The sequence below is a fragment of the Alexandromys fortis genome, unplaced genomic scaffold (assembly GCF_014885135.2).
Source record: "Alexandromys fortis isolate MF-2015 unplaced genomic scaffold, M_Fortis_MF-2015_v1.1 scaffold_9, whole genome shotgun sequence".
NCBI lineage: Eukaryota > Metazoa > Chordata > Mammalia > Rodentia > Cricetidae > Alexandromys > Alexandromys fortis.
Window position 1 is genome coordinate 11,625,027 of NW_026067892.1, and position 15,324 is coordinate 11,640,350.

At 40.6% G+C, this 15,324-nt stretch overlaps 2 protein-coding genes across 12 annotated transcripts in view; one reads left to right on the forward strand and one right to left on the reverse strand.

Annotated features, from left to right (window-relative positions):
- Window positions 1-11,067, forward strand: part of Phyhipl (phytanoyl-CoA 2-hydroxylase interacting protein like) — a 30,239-nt gene extending 19,172 nt beyond the window's left edge. For both annotated transcript variants that reach the window (XM_050140390.1, XM_050140398.1), the window contains exons 3-5: window positions 493-667; window positions 4,004-4,121; window positions 10,161-11,067. In XM_050140390.1, the coding sequence (XP_049996347.1) occupies window positions 493-667; window positions 4,004-4,121; window positions 10,161-10,695 (828 nt within the window). In that variant the 3' untranslated portion in view covers window positions 10,696-11,067. The remainder of the gene's footprint in view (window positions 1-492; window positions 668-4,003; window positions 4,122-10,160) is intronic.
- A 128-nt stretch (window positions 11,068-11,195) lies between these two features.
- Window positions 11,196-15,324, reverse strand: part of Fam13c (family with sequence similarity 13 member C) — a 183,339-nt gene continuing 179,210 nt past the window's right edge. For 9 of the 10 annotated variants that reach the window (XM_050140337.1, XM_050140371.1, XM_050140355.1 and 6 more), the window contains 3 exons: window positions 14,983-15,179; window positions 13,627-13,728; window positions 11,196-12,708 (listed from right to left, as the gene is read on the reverse strand). In XM_050140337.1, the coding sequence (XP_049996294.1) occupies window positions 12,585-12,708; window positions 13,627-13,728; window positions 14,983-15,179 (423 nt within the window). In that variant the 3' untranslated portion in view covers window positions 11,196-12,584. The remainder of the gene's footprint in view (window positions 12,709-13,626; window positions 13,729-14,982; window positions 15,180-15,324) is intronic. The other variant, XM_050140315.1, reaches the window with a different exon arrangement.

Sequence of the window (15,324 nt, forward strand, 5' to 3'; positions counted from 1 at the left end):
ATATTTACTTTAAAAGCATTCTCTCCTTTACATACTAAACAGTTAGTAATGAACCCCTCTAGTAAGATTATCAAGTCATAAGAATCAAGCGAATATATTTTTAACTTAGTAGACTTTAAATCAATTAATCTTAGTTCTTTTATGCTCTTTTTTAAAAACTGTATTGAAGAAGAGAGCATGTACAGGAGAAAACAGTATGTTATAAATGATGATTAGAGTGCAGGTCCTTTTCTGTTTCTGGATTGTAGGATGTGGAGACTGTCTCTTGTTCTTCCAGGGCCTTAATTTCTGCATATAGAGAATAAGCATGTAAATATAATAATTGTTGCATGTTCTCAAACAGGAGCCCTGCTCTTAGGAGTTTAGGTTCCTCTCTATTATTTATAGTTGATGAAGGTTATTTTATAGCCTTCCTGTCTCCCTAGCTCTTCCTTGCCTACTATTTCCTCCCCTTTATTCTTTATTGCCTCATCTTCCTTTTTATCCTCCTAGGATGTTCCAACAAAATTGGTGGCAAAAGCGGTTCCCTTGCCAATGACTGTTCGCGGACACTGGTTTTTGAGCCCAAGGACTGAGTATACAGTAGCGGTGCAGACTGCCTCAAAACAAGTTGATGGTGATTATGTTGTGTCTGAATGGAGTGAAATTATAGAATTCTGTACAGCAGGTAAGGAGCTGTGGTTTATACTGATTAACGTTCTAGAAAAGCTAATCATCAACATACACTCTTTGTACCTACAAGGCGAGTAAGCATTGCATCGGAGGTGTGGTGCTGTTGGTAGCATTGCTTAATGGGTATCGTATTGGTTGGAGGGAGCTGAGTTCTCAGACAAGCAACTTAAGTGGTGGAATCAGACTGCCTTTTGCTGCATGTGTAGTTTTTTTCAAAGAGAAATAAAAACTGATGCAATTTCTGAATAAAGTTAATATTCATGGACCCTCATCCTGTAAAGAGGGTGTTCATATCTATTTATCCTTCACTGTGTCATTTTCAAAATATTGAAGGAAAGAAACCAGAAACAGCACTTAGGTTAGAGACAGACCTAGGCAGATGCCCAACAGAAATATTTGTTATTTTTACCTAAGTTCTGGAGGAGCTTGAAAAGGCTGTTTATAAACTACTGCCCTGTTTGTGCATCTTTGATTCATTACAAACTTCCTAAGCAGTCATCTGTCTGAGAAACCTGATGTGGAGGGCCTGTTCTCTGCTGGAACCCCACACTCCATTTGAGTGGTCCAGTATTTTCATGGAAGCGCTGGCATTCTTTCCTCCTGCTTCTCTGTCCACTCAGTCACACAGAGTGTGTTTGTTGAGTGCCCTAGAGCACTTTTGCCATCCTCTCCTTTTGTCGGTTAGGATGGGGCTTTACTGATTCCTCTTTACCTGGATGACATTTTTCCTATTAAACAAATTCAGAGAGGGCTAGGGAGATAGATAGCTCTGATGGTAAACTGCTTGCCTTGCATGCATGCGGACCTGACGAATCCCAGAACCCACTTTAAAAAGCCAGGCGTGGTGGCACATGCTTGTAATCCAGGCTCTGGAATGGCAAAGGCAGGCAGATCTCTGGGACTCTGAAGACAAGGAGCCTAGCTTCTTGGAAAGCATTAGGCCAGTGAAAGACCCTGTCTCAAAAAATAAGGTGGATGGCACTTGACACTTGAGGTGACCTCTGGCCTCCACACTGTGCACATACATGTGCTCAGCTACAGAAAAGCAAATTAGAAAGAGGCTGTTTAACATGAAAGAGCTTGTTGAAAAAAATCTAGAGAACAATTCACTCATCAGTTTCCAGGTTGCTTAGCAACTCCCGCATCTGTGGCAAACTTCAGATAAGATCCAACCCCTTCTTACATGGCCACACACTTGCATTCTTTCAGATGCAGCTCTTGATTAGCTACTACTTATCCTGGTATCTGTCAACTCTAAGGGTGTGCTAAGTGGCCGAAAGTCTGTCTCATTTTGGTTTTATCTTCCTACCTCTTTGTTTGTTCTATGACGAAGCTGCTAAGAATGTTAACACTCTTGACTGCCAAAGATTTCAGTATTTGAAAACAAGGTAAAGTTTCTCACAAGTACCATATTTGCTTATATTTCCCTATATCTCATGGATTATAAGAGCCCCTGTTTTAATGTATCATAAAGAAAATTGCCAATTAAATATGGCAATGTTTTCTTATTGCATTTATTGTTAGGCAGCGTCAGAGATGTTAAAATATAAAGAAATAGTGTAGGATAAGTTAAGTATAATTATGATAGTTTGGTAATCAGAAGTGAAACAGCTAAAGATGCCAATATTGTACTAACAGCAAGCAGAGCTCTCTGGAGATAACGTCCCTGTGTCTGCTCTATCACGTTGTAATTCCTATCCCGCCCTGGAATCCACCTCACATTTAGTCCTTTTCCTGAATCCCTTTTATTTGTTTTTATGGCACCAGGAAGGTTTGTGGAGGTCCTTCACCTTAATTTTTATCAATAGAGCAAGATCCATACCAATGCAAAGTATCCATCTCTATAGCATATCTGCATTAAAGGTTTAAGTCAGACATACAGACATGCTGTCTTTTGATGCTGTGCTGTTGTAGAATAGCCACAACCAAGAAGTCTAAATTGGAATGCTCTGAATCTGAACCTTTTTAAATATGTATGTATGAGTGCCTGCACAAATGCCTGTGTGTTAGTGTGGGGTGGGGCCGAAAGGGGCATCAGGTCCCTGTAACCACACGGTGCTCACATGTAGGTGCTGGGAATTGAACCAGGTTCTCTGAAAGAGCAACAAGTGCTCTTAACTGCTGTACCATCTCTTCGGCCCCTGAAATCTGAAACATTTGAGCACTGATAAAAGTGCCCAGAATATTTTAAACTTTGAATCAGTTTTGATTTTTGAAATAATAAAACCATTAAAGTATATGCAAATATTATAAACTCCCCAAACTCAAAATCTGAAGCACTTCTGGTAAGTATTGCTAGTAAGTAGAACCCCACCTGGAGCACAAGCATTTTTGTGTGTAAATACACACAAAAAATATCTTGGTATTTTTCCACTCGAGGGAGCTACATAATTTATCTGCCAGAGGCTACTTTGTACCAAAATAAAAAAAGGGCTGAAATACTATAATTTCGTTAGCTTAAAGAAGGTCTTTGGTGGTTCCAATACACACACACACACACACACACACACATGCTCTGATGCATAAGCTGTCAGGTGAATGCATTTTCTTTTTTACTTCAAGCAATAAAAGGAAGTAAAAGCATGTTTTCATAGAGCAATCTCTATGGCTTTCTCATTTTTCCTACATCTCATAGCATTTGTGCAGAATTACAAGGAAAATGACAATTCAGCTTTTAACTGTTCTACAGTATTTCTCTATAAATTACCCTTCTTTATTTTCATAGTTAAAAGATGAAGAATACTTGCTGTTCAGGTTTAGCAAGTGGTCCAGAACCATTTCCTCTAAGTTTTATCTATGCCCTTGAGTGGGGTGCTGGTGTATAGGAGTGCTGGTGGGTAGAGGTGCTGATGTGTAGGGGTGCTGGTGGGTAGGGGTGCTGGTGGGTAGGGGTGCTGGTGGGTGCTGGTGGGTAGGGGTGCTGGTGGGTAGGGGTGCTGGTGGGTAGGGGTGCTGGTGGGTGTAGGTGCTGGTGGGTGTAGGTGCTGGTGGGTACGGGTACTGGTGGGTACGGTGCTGGTGGGTGGGGGTGCTGGTGGAAGATGTGCTGTCGAGTGCCACTTGCTTGGCTGTTGAACATGGTTGCTTCAGAATCTTTCATTTGAAAGATTAAAAATTACAAGAATATTCTAAGAAATAACCTTGAACCACAAAAATATTTATATAGAAATAAAAATAAGCCACAGAAAGACAACAAATTTTTTTCTTGATACCTTCCTATTTATCAAGTTTAACTCCCTAAAGATGTGTATTAACAGTCCCTAATTTATAAAGCATGTAGCTGGCAGTTTTAGTACTGTGGTCCTCAATAATCGACTTTTAAATGTTTCAGATTACTCAAAAGTTCATCTAACACAGCTGCTGGAGAAGGCTGACGTGATTGCGGGACGCATGCTTAAGTTCTCCGTGTTCTATCGGAACCAGCACAAAGAGTATTTTGACTATGTTAGGTAAGAATCACTATTATTTACCTGTTTGGGTATCTTGACTGCATGTATGTCTATATACCACATTCTCACAGAGGCCAGAGAGGGTGTAGGGTTGCCTGGAACTGTAGTTACAGGTGGTTGTCAGTCATCACGTGAACTGGGAATTGAACATGAATTCTCTAGAATTGCAGCAACCGTTCTAATCTGCTGAGCCATCTCTCCAGCCCCAAGAGCAAAGGCTTTTAAAATGACATAGTACAGTGGTTCTGAACTTGTACACACAACCCAAAGTATCTGTTTTGTTTTGTTTAGGCTGGTTGTGGCGGCTCACCCTGATAGTACTAGCATTTGAGAGGAGGGGCAGGAAGGTCACTTTGAGTTCTAGCTCAGCTTAGGCAACAGCCAAGAGACCTATATCAAAACAACAACATAATAAATAAGAACTCTAATCACTTTAGAGTTATAAAGGATTTTTTTACTTGAAAGCACTATTTATGAAAACAAGAACGTCTTGTTTCTTTTTTTTACATACTTTTCTAATTTCTTTGAAATCAAAATCATGTTTCAAAATGAGCTCCAAGCTGTGGCGAATGCAGTAGCACTGAGAAAGAAATGTCTAGCATATGTGTTCTAGAAGAATTATTCCTTAGTCACTTTATTCACCACTGAGGTCATGAACCTGAGAGAATCAACCTGTGAGGAATGATTCTGCCCTCCTGCTGTCCAGGAAGACATGGGGACAGGCAGTGCAGCACTCTTAGAGCACCAGACAACTTGGTAGACCATGGCCTGAAGTGCTAGGCTAGCCCCTCCTTAGGGCCCACCCCAGGGACTCCTTCCACTAGCAAGGTTGGTTCTACCCCGTGCTCTAACTGCGCCACCAGCTGGAGACCAAATGTTCAACCACAAGAGCCTGAGGGGATGTTTTCTACCACCCCCCCTCCACCTTTTGAACAAAAGCCAAGTGCTTTGTTGTGCCAGGTATTTGTATGTATTTTGATGAAAGGCCAACATATCTGCCTTTTGTTTGAATATCTTATAAATTCAAATTTCATTCTGTTGTTCTCTTAACCAGCCTAAAGTTTATATAATTTCTGGTGGATGCCATTCACTTAATTTAAACTGAATGGCAAATTATTGTGCTTATCAGCTGCTAATGCAGAATGATTTGGTATATTCAGCAAGAGAAGTTTCTATATTTTTAGCATAAAATTTGAAAACCAAAAAATTTCCACTCTTGCTGCTGCCTCCAAAAGAAACACATCAACAGAAAACAGATCTTGGGTGTAGGTTCGGGTTCCTGGGATCCTGCCAATGACTGCTAAGTGTGGCCACTGGAGGTCAGTATTTCTCTAGGATTTTTGATTCTTCCATGGGAAGAGCCTTTCTATAACTGTTAACATTTGCTTAATTCGTTCTCAGAAATGTTTCCAAAAAATACAAAAAGTTAGCATCAGAGCACCTGGAAAAGGATAAAGTAATTGTACACATTACATGATTTAATTCCAGCCCATAAGCATGAAAGATGTGTGTACCAACAACAGAATGTACTTTTGTTTTAATTCCAAAAATAACATCTAGTAAAACCCATGTAAATTATATCTTGAAGTATTACATACAAATGCAGTTACTAGGGCATGGGTAGACTTCAGCATTTTTTTTAAAGCCTTATTTACAAAAGGAAGAAGAAGAAGCCCTTTCTCAGCTGGAGATGGAGCTCTGACAGCGTGCTTGCCTGGCGTGTAGTGGTTGAGGCTCAAACCCCAAAACTACAAATAACAACAACAACAACAAAAACAAAATACTTCAGTCTCCTATGCAGTGAACTTTAGTAAGAACATTTACTTCCATGGTTCTTGATTTTCCTTTTAATTAGTAAACTATCATCAAGATACATTTCCTTGATTAGGATCCCTTTAAGATGTTATCTTCAGAATGCTTGATTGGCTATGAATGAATCTTACAATTACCTGATAATCTTCACAGATCATCATAACTGAAAAAATCATGGATAAATTCTGAACTAATTTTGGTCTCGTCTAAAATAAATAAATAAATAACACTAAATGAGCATGTCCTTACCTTGACTGAAAATCTCTTGCTCCCTTGCCCTTGTTCCTGTTCACTAGTTACCTTGGGTGTCTCTCTACCTGGCTGGCTTTTCAAGACTCCCCTGTGCTTGGTAGACCAGTGTAGCAATGCCTGTGCTCTTGCTGCCAAACCATCTGTCCTCCTAGTTGGTGTTCTGTCACTGAAAGTAAGACACGTTTCAAAGCTTCAAGTTCTGCGTATGTCCCCTACTTTTATTATTCCATGGAAACGTACTCACAGGGGCACATAAGTACCTGGGGTTTATAGGAGAGTGAAGTGACCCAAAATAAAATAGATAAAGGCTTTCCTGTTCCTCCTCCCAAGGATAATTTAAAATCCTCAAATTTTCGTATAAAATACAAGACTATGAAATAAAAGGTAGAAAGTGGAACTTGGCTCAACTAAAAACGCTGAAAAAATACGGGGTTAGTTCTCTGTGTCTCCATTTACCTCATACGTGCTAGACCGTGTGCTAAAGAAACTGGCAACCTAGAGATGCCCATGGCACAGATCATAAGCACAAAAGGCCTGACCCTTTACCCAAAGGACCAGGAGAAAACTGCTGCATCCACTTTCAGCCAAAGCCGTGGGTGTGTGGGAATCAGTCACATGCTACCAGCAGAGGCCAGTGGAGTCTTTCCACCCTTGTAATTACTCTACCTGATCTCCTGCTAGAGTGGTTCCAAGAATGCTGAATACTGACTGAGTCAGGAGCCTAAACTTCCTGCCACCGACTGTAGGGAGTGAGGCTTACAGTTCTGTTACTGAAGACAACTGGAGAGAATCATCTGTCCCAGCCAGACTGTGTTCGCTGAGTCCAGTGGAAACTTGAATTCTCACCTTAATGTTACTGGATACCTAAAGGAGAATTTAGATATTCTTCCTTATCTAGTAATAATAAAATGACCCTCTCTAGTATATAGTCAGAGAGGCCTACTGAAATATTAGATTTAAATCAGACCCATAGTCTCACATCAATAATCAATAAACACAGAACCTGGACAAGGAAGGAATACTGAAGATCAACACAGCTCTAACTTATAGAACATACACATAAAAAAACTTTTGATAGGCAATTGAAAACACACTGGGAACGAAAATGCACATTAGAACTGATTTAAACACAGTATGTGGACAGAGTCACAGTAGGAATAGAAAACAGCAGTGGGTGGACTGGAGCAGGACAAGAGGAAAAAATACCAATAAACTCGAAGAGCAAATAGATACTATGCAAACTGAAAATAAGGATTGTCAGATACCATGACTATGTGGAACACCGCTTCGGGTTCTCGGAGATCCAGAAAGGACAGGAAGGTGGGGCTGAGACTCATGGAGCTGGAATAGTTCCAAAGGTTATAAACAACATATGCCTGTGAATTTTATCTGAGAAACCCCCAAATGGAATAAGTTCTGAAGAAATTTATTCCAAGGTGCATCGAAAACTCATGAAAACTGAGTGAAGAAGACAACAATTGGAGTTGGAGAAAATACAGTCTTTGCTCCTGGACAGCCCACTGTTTCTCACAAGGCCTCCCTGTGACGTCGTGTTTCCTGGAACCTACATTTTTAACAAGCTCCATTAGATAGTTGTCAGGTGGAGGATTCTGAGGCCTGCTGCTGTTCTAACTATGGTGGTAGGTAAAAAGCAAGCAAACAAACAAACCTTCCTTGCCAGAGTACGACCTTGGACTTTCTATTCTTTAACATGCTGGTAGGCATCCAGCAAGAAAAAGAAGCACTGGGGAATTCTGGAGAGAACTCAATAGGACTTCCATTTATGAAAGTATAAACAGAGTTGAGCTACTAATAAGACACTAAAGCAACCTGCAAATATCAAGATGCAGTTTTACTCTTCTTGAGAACGGAAGGTAATCCTGTCACCCACCCAGCAGCAGGAGACAGAAGCCAGCCTTTCTGGAGCCACAGAGTTCAGACATGAGGAAGTCAGGAAGACACCCAAGGCTCGCTTCCTCTGTGTCTTAGATCTGCTGTGGGGTGCCTCACACTGGGAATTCACAGAGAGGAAAGTGTCAAGGAACTGGATGATAGAGTCTCAGGCCACATAGAAGGCAAAGAGTGGGCAGTGGGTTTGGGGGCAAATGAGAATAGCTGGTGCTGTCAAACAAGCTGCAAGAGGTAACCTGTGTCTGGTCTGGGTTAAAATGGCCAAAACATAAGGTGCAAAACACTTCTGTCCAGCCTAAGTAGAGAGTAAAAGTTTTTACTTTTAATTACTTCTAAATAATAAGAACTATAACTCTACAGGCTCCCAAGGCAGAAATAGAGATTAGCCGTGAAAGTCTGTTTTTTGTGTCTTCACTCTAATCTTAATTTGAAAACATGTTGGGCCTTCCTTCTAGGGCTTTTGCTATACAATTATATCTAAAAGGGTTAGGTTCTCTTTTCACATTAATAAGTAATATTTCACATTAATAAGTAGTTTTACCAATTTACATTTAAAATATACACCTTAACAGGTTTTTTTTTAACTGTCTGCCTTCTGTAGTGTGAATGTACTATCACTTGACCTGTGGGTCTTCTGTGACCAGCAGTCAATAACGAACATTCTGTTATGACAGTTGATAAACACTGTGTAATAAAAACCAGGGCAGTAGAAATTCCGTCTTCAGCCAGGTGTGGTATTGTGCCAGCACTTGGGATGCTGAGTTGGGAAATTCTCAACTTGAGGCTACCTGGGGCTTCAAAGTGAGACTTTGTCTCAAAAAAAAAAAAAAATCTACTTCTTCAAAAAAAATTAATTCCACTTTGTTAACTTCTGAAACTGGTATGAGGAGAACATTTGTTTTTAAATCTTACAGGCTGTCTTTGTTCTATTCTTTTGTTGACTTAAAGACCTCCTAGGTTCAGAAATTCTATCCTCATGTATTTTGGCAGCTTGCCATTGTATTAAGTATTTTGCACAATGTTTCTGATTGATTCTATTTCATGATTTTATTGGAAAATCTGTTATGCATTGAAATTTACTTTCTTGTTGTGTTGCATTTTTTATCTGGATTCTAATGAGTTTCCTTGGAATCCTCACTCTGAATTGTTTTTGAAGCATTTCATATATTATGGATTGGCTTCCTTTCGAGTTACTCTATTTCATTTTTCTCAGTCTGTGCATGTGGAAGAAAGTCAAAATTCTATGAAACATCGACAGTAAGAACAATTTTTCACTCTGACATCATTCAGATGGCATATTGAACTCGTTAGGCTAGTTGCTTTTGGGTTTGATCACAGAAGTGAAGGGTAGTCCCTGATTTGTCTTGCAATGATGCCCCTGCTATCAGTGGTCTAGCCCTCTGTGGCTCATTAGGGAGTAACTCCACAGTCTAGCACTGATGGTACTGGATCCTGTGGAGAGGACAGTCACAAAGTACCCCAGAAGGACAGGAGACTCCAAGAGTTGACACCACAGCTGCTGTCTTCAAACCAGAGTATGACGGAGACCTTCCTGTAGTCTCTGAGACCAGAGCACAGTGGAGATCTTCCTGCGGTCTCTGAGAATGAACGCTGAGAGATGCCCCAGTCCATGGCAGCAGCAGCCCAGTTCTGGGGTCACCAGACAGGATGGACAATCCTTGGTAGATAGCACACATTTAAACCAAGTTCTACTTAGCAGTGTTCATATATTTAATACTTAGTTTTCTTTTTAATGTCACTTATGAAACCCCTGAAGTTCAAATGGAGCTAATTTCACCTGTAAGATTTCTAATTGCAGTTCAGTTTTTCAGTCAGTCCAGGAAATTTATTTCATTGTTAAGGACCTCCAAGGCTTGTAGATCATCTTTATCTTAGGTCCAAGGCTGTGGTAGTACTGTCAAAAGATATATTACCCTTGGTCTGGTGAAAGCCGGGCCATCCAAGTCTTTAACAGTAGGTAGAGATTGTTGTGCTATCCAAATCTGTAAATCAGTAAATTTCCCACTATTGTACTGAGCAGTGGCTATCTCCTTTCTCCCGCAGAGAACACCATGGGAATGCCATGCAGCCTTCTGTCAAGGATAATAGTGGCAGCCACGGCTCACCCATCAGTGGGAAATTAGAAGGCATCTTCTTCAGCTGCAGCACTGAGTTCAACACAGGGAAGCCACCCCAGGATTCACCGTATGGAAGATACAGGTTTGAGATTGCAGCAGAAAAACTTTTCAACCCCAATACTAACTTATACTTTGGGGACTTCTACTGTATGTACACTGCTTATCATTATGTGATTCTTGTCATTGCCCCTGTGGGATCACCAGGAGATGAATTCTGTAAGCAGCGCCTTCCTCAACTCAATTCCAAGGATAATAAGTTTCTGACCTGTACGGAAGAAGATGGGGCGCTGGTGTACCACCACGCCCAGGATGTCATTTTAGAAGTCATTTACACTGACCCCGTGGCTCTTTCTCTGGGCACCGTGGCAGAAATCACTGGTCATCAGCTCATGAGTTTGTCTACTGCAAATGCAAAGAAAGACCCCAGCTGCAAAACCTGTAACATCAGTGTTGGACGTTAACGCCACTTTCGTACCCTTCCCTGCCCTGTCTTCCCATAGGAGCATTGCCCTCTGTTGTCCATTTTCATCACCAGATGTCCCACTGAAGCATGCATATGCCGCTGTCACAAAAAGCAAACTACCATTCAGAGCCTTTCTGTGTCTCTTCTGGCCCACCCTGTCCACCACTTCCAAGGATGTCCCCAAGTTGTCCTGACACTTTGTTTGCCTAGATGCTGCAATGCTTTTATGTTTCCTTTATGCCAAACATAACAAGACAGTTATATAGACCGCTTTAGCAAAGTACAAAATAATGGCTTCTAAATGGTGTTTAAATATGCATCCATTTAATCTACTGAATAAATATTGGGATAACTCCAAACCGCATGAAAGGGTGTAATTGCAGCATGAGTTAAATCTTAAAGCCTAGATTGTCAGCACTTCCACCATGTTGTTTGACAGTGTTATTTATGTTATTTATATTAGCTAACAGGAAAGTTACTGTGCTTCAACATAATAAATATAATAGAAAAATATTTTATTTGTATGTTGTATAAAATATTTACAATCATATAGAATATAGATACATTTTAATAGCAATTGTATACATCTCACGAAACCATTTCCCTTATCAAAGATGTAATTTGTAAACCTTAAATAGTTGTGTATCTGTCCTGTTACAAGTAGATGACTTCAATTAAACAAATTTATGAAGGCCGTTACTCTGATTCATCAAAGATTCAAAACATCAGGTGACTACAGAGAAAACAATATGCCTCTGATAGAGTCCGCTTCTGGAATCAGTATCTTTTTCTGCCCGAGCAATATAAAAAAAAATCTGAGTTTCTTCAACACCATGCTTAAAAATACAGAAAACAGAAATAGGAACAAAGTTGAAAGTGAGAAAATGTCTATCTGTTACTTGATCTTACAAAAACCAAACCCAATAAATGTGCTTTAAATGAATGGAGAAAAAGCTAGATCACTAAAAAAAAGCAAATAAAAGGTGTTTTGGTGATTTCCAAGCTTTTGACCCTGTGCAGAATGAGTGCAACTCAAGAAAGTTGTTTCACTTTATAAAGTACAGACCTTGGAACATTAGGAAAGATGCGTATTTCCAATGGAAAAATAGTTATATAATCTTAGTGTAGGAAACAAGAACATTAGCAATAACACTATGGTCACATTGAGTTATTATACTGCAGACACACCTATCCAAAATACCTATTTTAAATTTTTAATATTTTATTTCAATATAAACATTTGTCAGTTATAGACAAAGGTAATTCACAAAGTACATGCCATCCAAATGAACTTTGGTAACCAGAAATGTAAGTGTTCAAATAACAGATCAGATAATGCACTATTTTCATGTAGAAGTAAGAGATTAGTGACACAGTCGGGTGTACTTTAGGGTGTTTAGAACGCCTACAGACATACAGGACAAGGTAGTGGATGTTGTCTCGTTTAAATTACCTTCTTAACAGCTGTTTTTCTCCCTGGATGAAGAGCAGAAGTTTTCCTTGTCTCACAGTTAATTTAAACCCTGTTCTTTTCCATACATCAATGAGGTCAATCTTTGGGCACGAATAAACCTTCCCTAGCAGGTAGTCTGCCTATGTGTGATGTTAGGTTTGACAAGATATTAGATTTTTTTGAGACAATTACATTTGACTGTGGATTTCAGTTTTGTGTGGAGTAGGGTGAATGCTTTTACCGATCCCAATATTACCTACTATTTCCCTATTTAAATCCCTTCTCGTGTATGAGTGCACTAGCTCTTCCTTTGTAAAAACAGCTAATACTATCTCTAAAGTGCTCAGTTTTCAGTACATCAAAACTACTTAGCAAGAACAATAGAGGAAAATAAACTTGACTTTATCTTGGGTGGAACTGATCAGAGCCAAACCTCAAATAGTTTTGGCCACGTCCTGCTTGCTGATGAGGACCTCCAACAGTCTCAGTTTGGCTTTTATGTGCTTGTATTCATAGTACTCATCCGCCATTGGCATCCTGTCTTCCTTCTGTGGACTTCTGCAGAAAAGGAGATACAGTCTATTAGTAGATACATGAGCCAGGTCATTAAAGGTCCTTTCGTAACTGGCAGGGGACTGTAATGTCCATATGGTGCATGCGTGTGTGTGTGTGTGTGTGTGTGTGTGCCTTCTTTACATCCCTTTAGCCTCAATCTCTGCTCCATGTCTTTAAGTAACACTACCCTTTGCCAGTGTGTTGTTGCAAATATGCTGATGAATAGATTTTTATATACACACAATCAGTGAGATTCTCTGTCTCCTTGGATAAGTTAGGAAGCCATGACTTGTGTAAACAGAGACTGAGGACAGCTAAGTACATTGCCTCTTCTCCAAAAGACACTAACATTCCTTACCTGACAAAAAATACAGTTTTGTTGGTAACACTGAAAATTACAGGAAATTAAAGAAGGTATAGTAACCAGCTGGGTGGACACAGAAAAGCATAGGAAGACAGATGGTCCAACTAAATATTTCAGGGAAAGAAAAATAGCTATGAACTTTTGACTAAACCCTGGAATAAAACAGAGATGCATGGTGAAGGTTAGAGGGGACATTAAAGGAAAGCATTCTTCTAATACTTCGAGAATAACTCATGGAATTAAAAATCTAAGAGCAAGGGCTCAAAATCAAGGACATTTTAAGCTTAGTTAATTTTGGTAGTTGGGATGAAGTTCAGACATTAAAGCATTTTCAGAGCTCGGCTGTCATTTTGCAAAGACTGATGTTAACACCTGGCAGCTATTAACATCGACACCCCAGAAAAACATCCCTCACAGTATTACCATGGTGTACTGCATTGTCCAAACACATGGTCTTCAGCTAGGACCGACATCTTATCCCTCTCCTACAAAAGCAGAGTTCATTCTGAACCGTAGTTCTTTAGGAAATACTGGCATAAAAAACTGCCCACACTTACCTTCCTGTCTGTTTGAAAAACTGCTCTTCAAATTCTCGCAGGGCTTTCCGTAGCCTCTTCTTGTCAGCCCTGGTCTCCCGGAGATGGTCAAGAAGGACTGGCCTGTGTCAGGTGAAACACAATTGCCGTTACTGAGCACCAGCCTGGCTGAGTGATCACGGCTGCATTAGATCAGCAAACTGGGCACAGAATGACTAGGGAGTGATCACGGAAGAACATTCCGAGTAAGCGTGGCCCACACTGTAAACGTGGCCTCAGTGCAGACACAGTACATAAGCCTAGTATTCCCTGACATGAACAGGGTCACAGGCACAGAAAAGGACGGTGTACTGCATCTGCTGTGAAAAATGGTGACAGTTACGGTGAGGTAAGAAGATGATAGGACAGAGAAGGCATCCAAGGAATGAATACACACCAATGTTTGCAAAGATAGAGCGACAAGAGGGAAAATATTACGTCCTTAGAGTGAGGGGAGAAGGACAAAGCCCTTGGGAATGAAACGAACCCAGGGAAGGGCTGACACTCCACTGCAGTCTACTTTGTGGTAGAATCCATCCTTTCAGAGACTGAACACTGAAGTTATATACAGGCATTCTCTATAAGTCAAGTCTATCAATTTCAAAAATGCCCCCACCCAGCTAAATTTAGAAATGACTTCTTTACAACGACCACCCAAAGGTTGGAGAGAATGAGAGAAGAAAGAAAGATATATTCTCTTTTCCCAACAAGCTAAATATTGCGTATTGTCCTTGGTTTTACCTCATTTCCATTTGGGACACACATATAAGCATGTTAAAGAAGACCTCATAGTGTGGGATGTTACATACAAACCAAAAAGGCCACAAGGTCAAAACATATGCCAACCACTGGATAACAGGAATAGTGAGGCAAGTCCAGACATCTCCTGACTGAGACAACAAAAGCCCCACTCACTGACTGGTGGCCAAGGCCATTCCCCATCTGCAACACTATGTCTTCTGAATGTAATAAGAAAAGAAAAGGAAGAAAAGAAGGGCTCTGGACACTGTTGACCCACAAAGGATCTTACTCCTTTGGGTCCAATATTCAAAGACCAGATCTCCTTTGACATGGCAAAGGGTTACAAGGGTTACTAGTGCCAAGACACAACAGAAAAGTAGGATCAAAGTAATTGCACATCAATACTTATGGCATGTGTAGGGCTTTCCTGTGGCTCTTTACAGCTCTGCCTTCTGTAGTTTCCAGTTAAGGCACTTTCAGTTCTATTCTCTGCGGGAGAGCACAGTTTAGTCCCTGAACAGATGTTGAATTGTTAATGTGCAGGCAAGGTACCCACGCCAGGGGTTTTGAGAGGCCACGTCCAGGCTGCTCACTCACATAGTGGCCTCGTGTAAGTTGGACATGGAGAGAGCTGGTTGCTTCCCTTCTTTCTTTTCATCTGGTAGGAGGGTCCTCATAGGCTCTGTCTCAGAGTAGGTGAGGTGATCACCAACAGGAAGGCGGGACACTGGATCTGGTAAAGAAGGTTGCTGGCTTCTCTGTGGACAGTCCTCATCGGAGTCCTCTTCCTCCTGCTTGTCACAAGCAGAGTCAAATAGTCACAGAGTGTTACACATCTCTTGAGCATTTAAGAGGACTGCAAGACCCTACAAGCCAGTAGACAAGCCTGCAAGCCAGCAGCCCATAAGGCTGCTAAGAACTGGAATAGAAACGACCAAG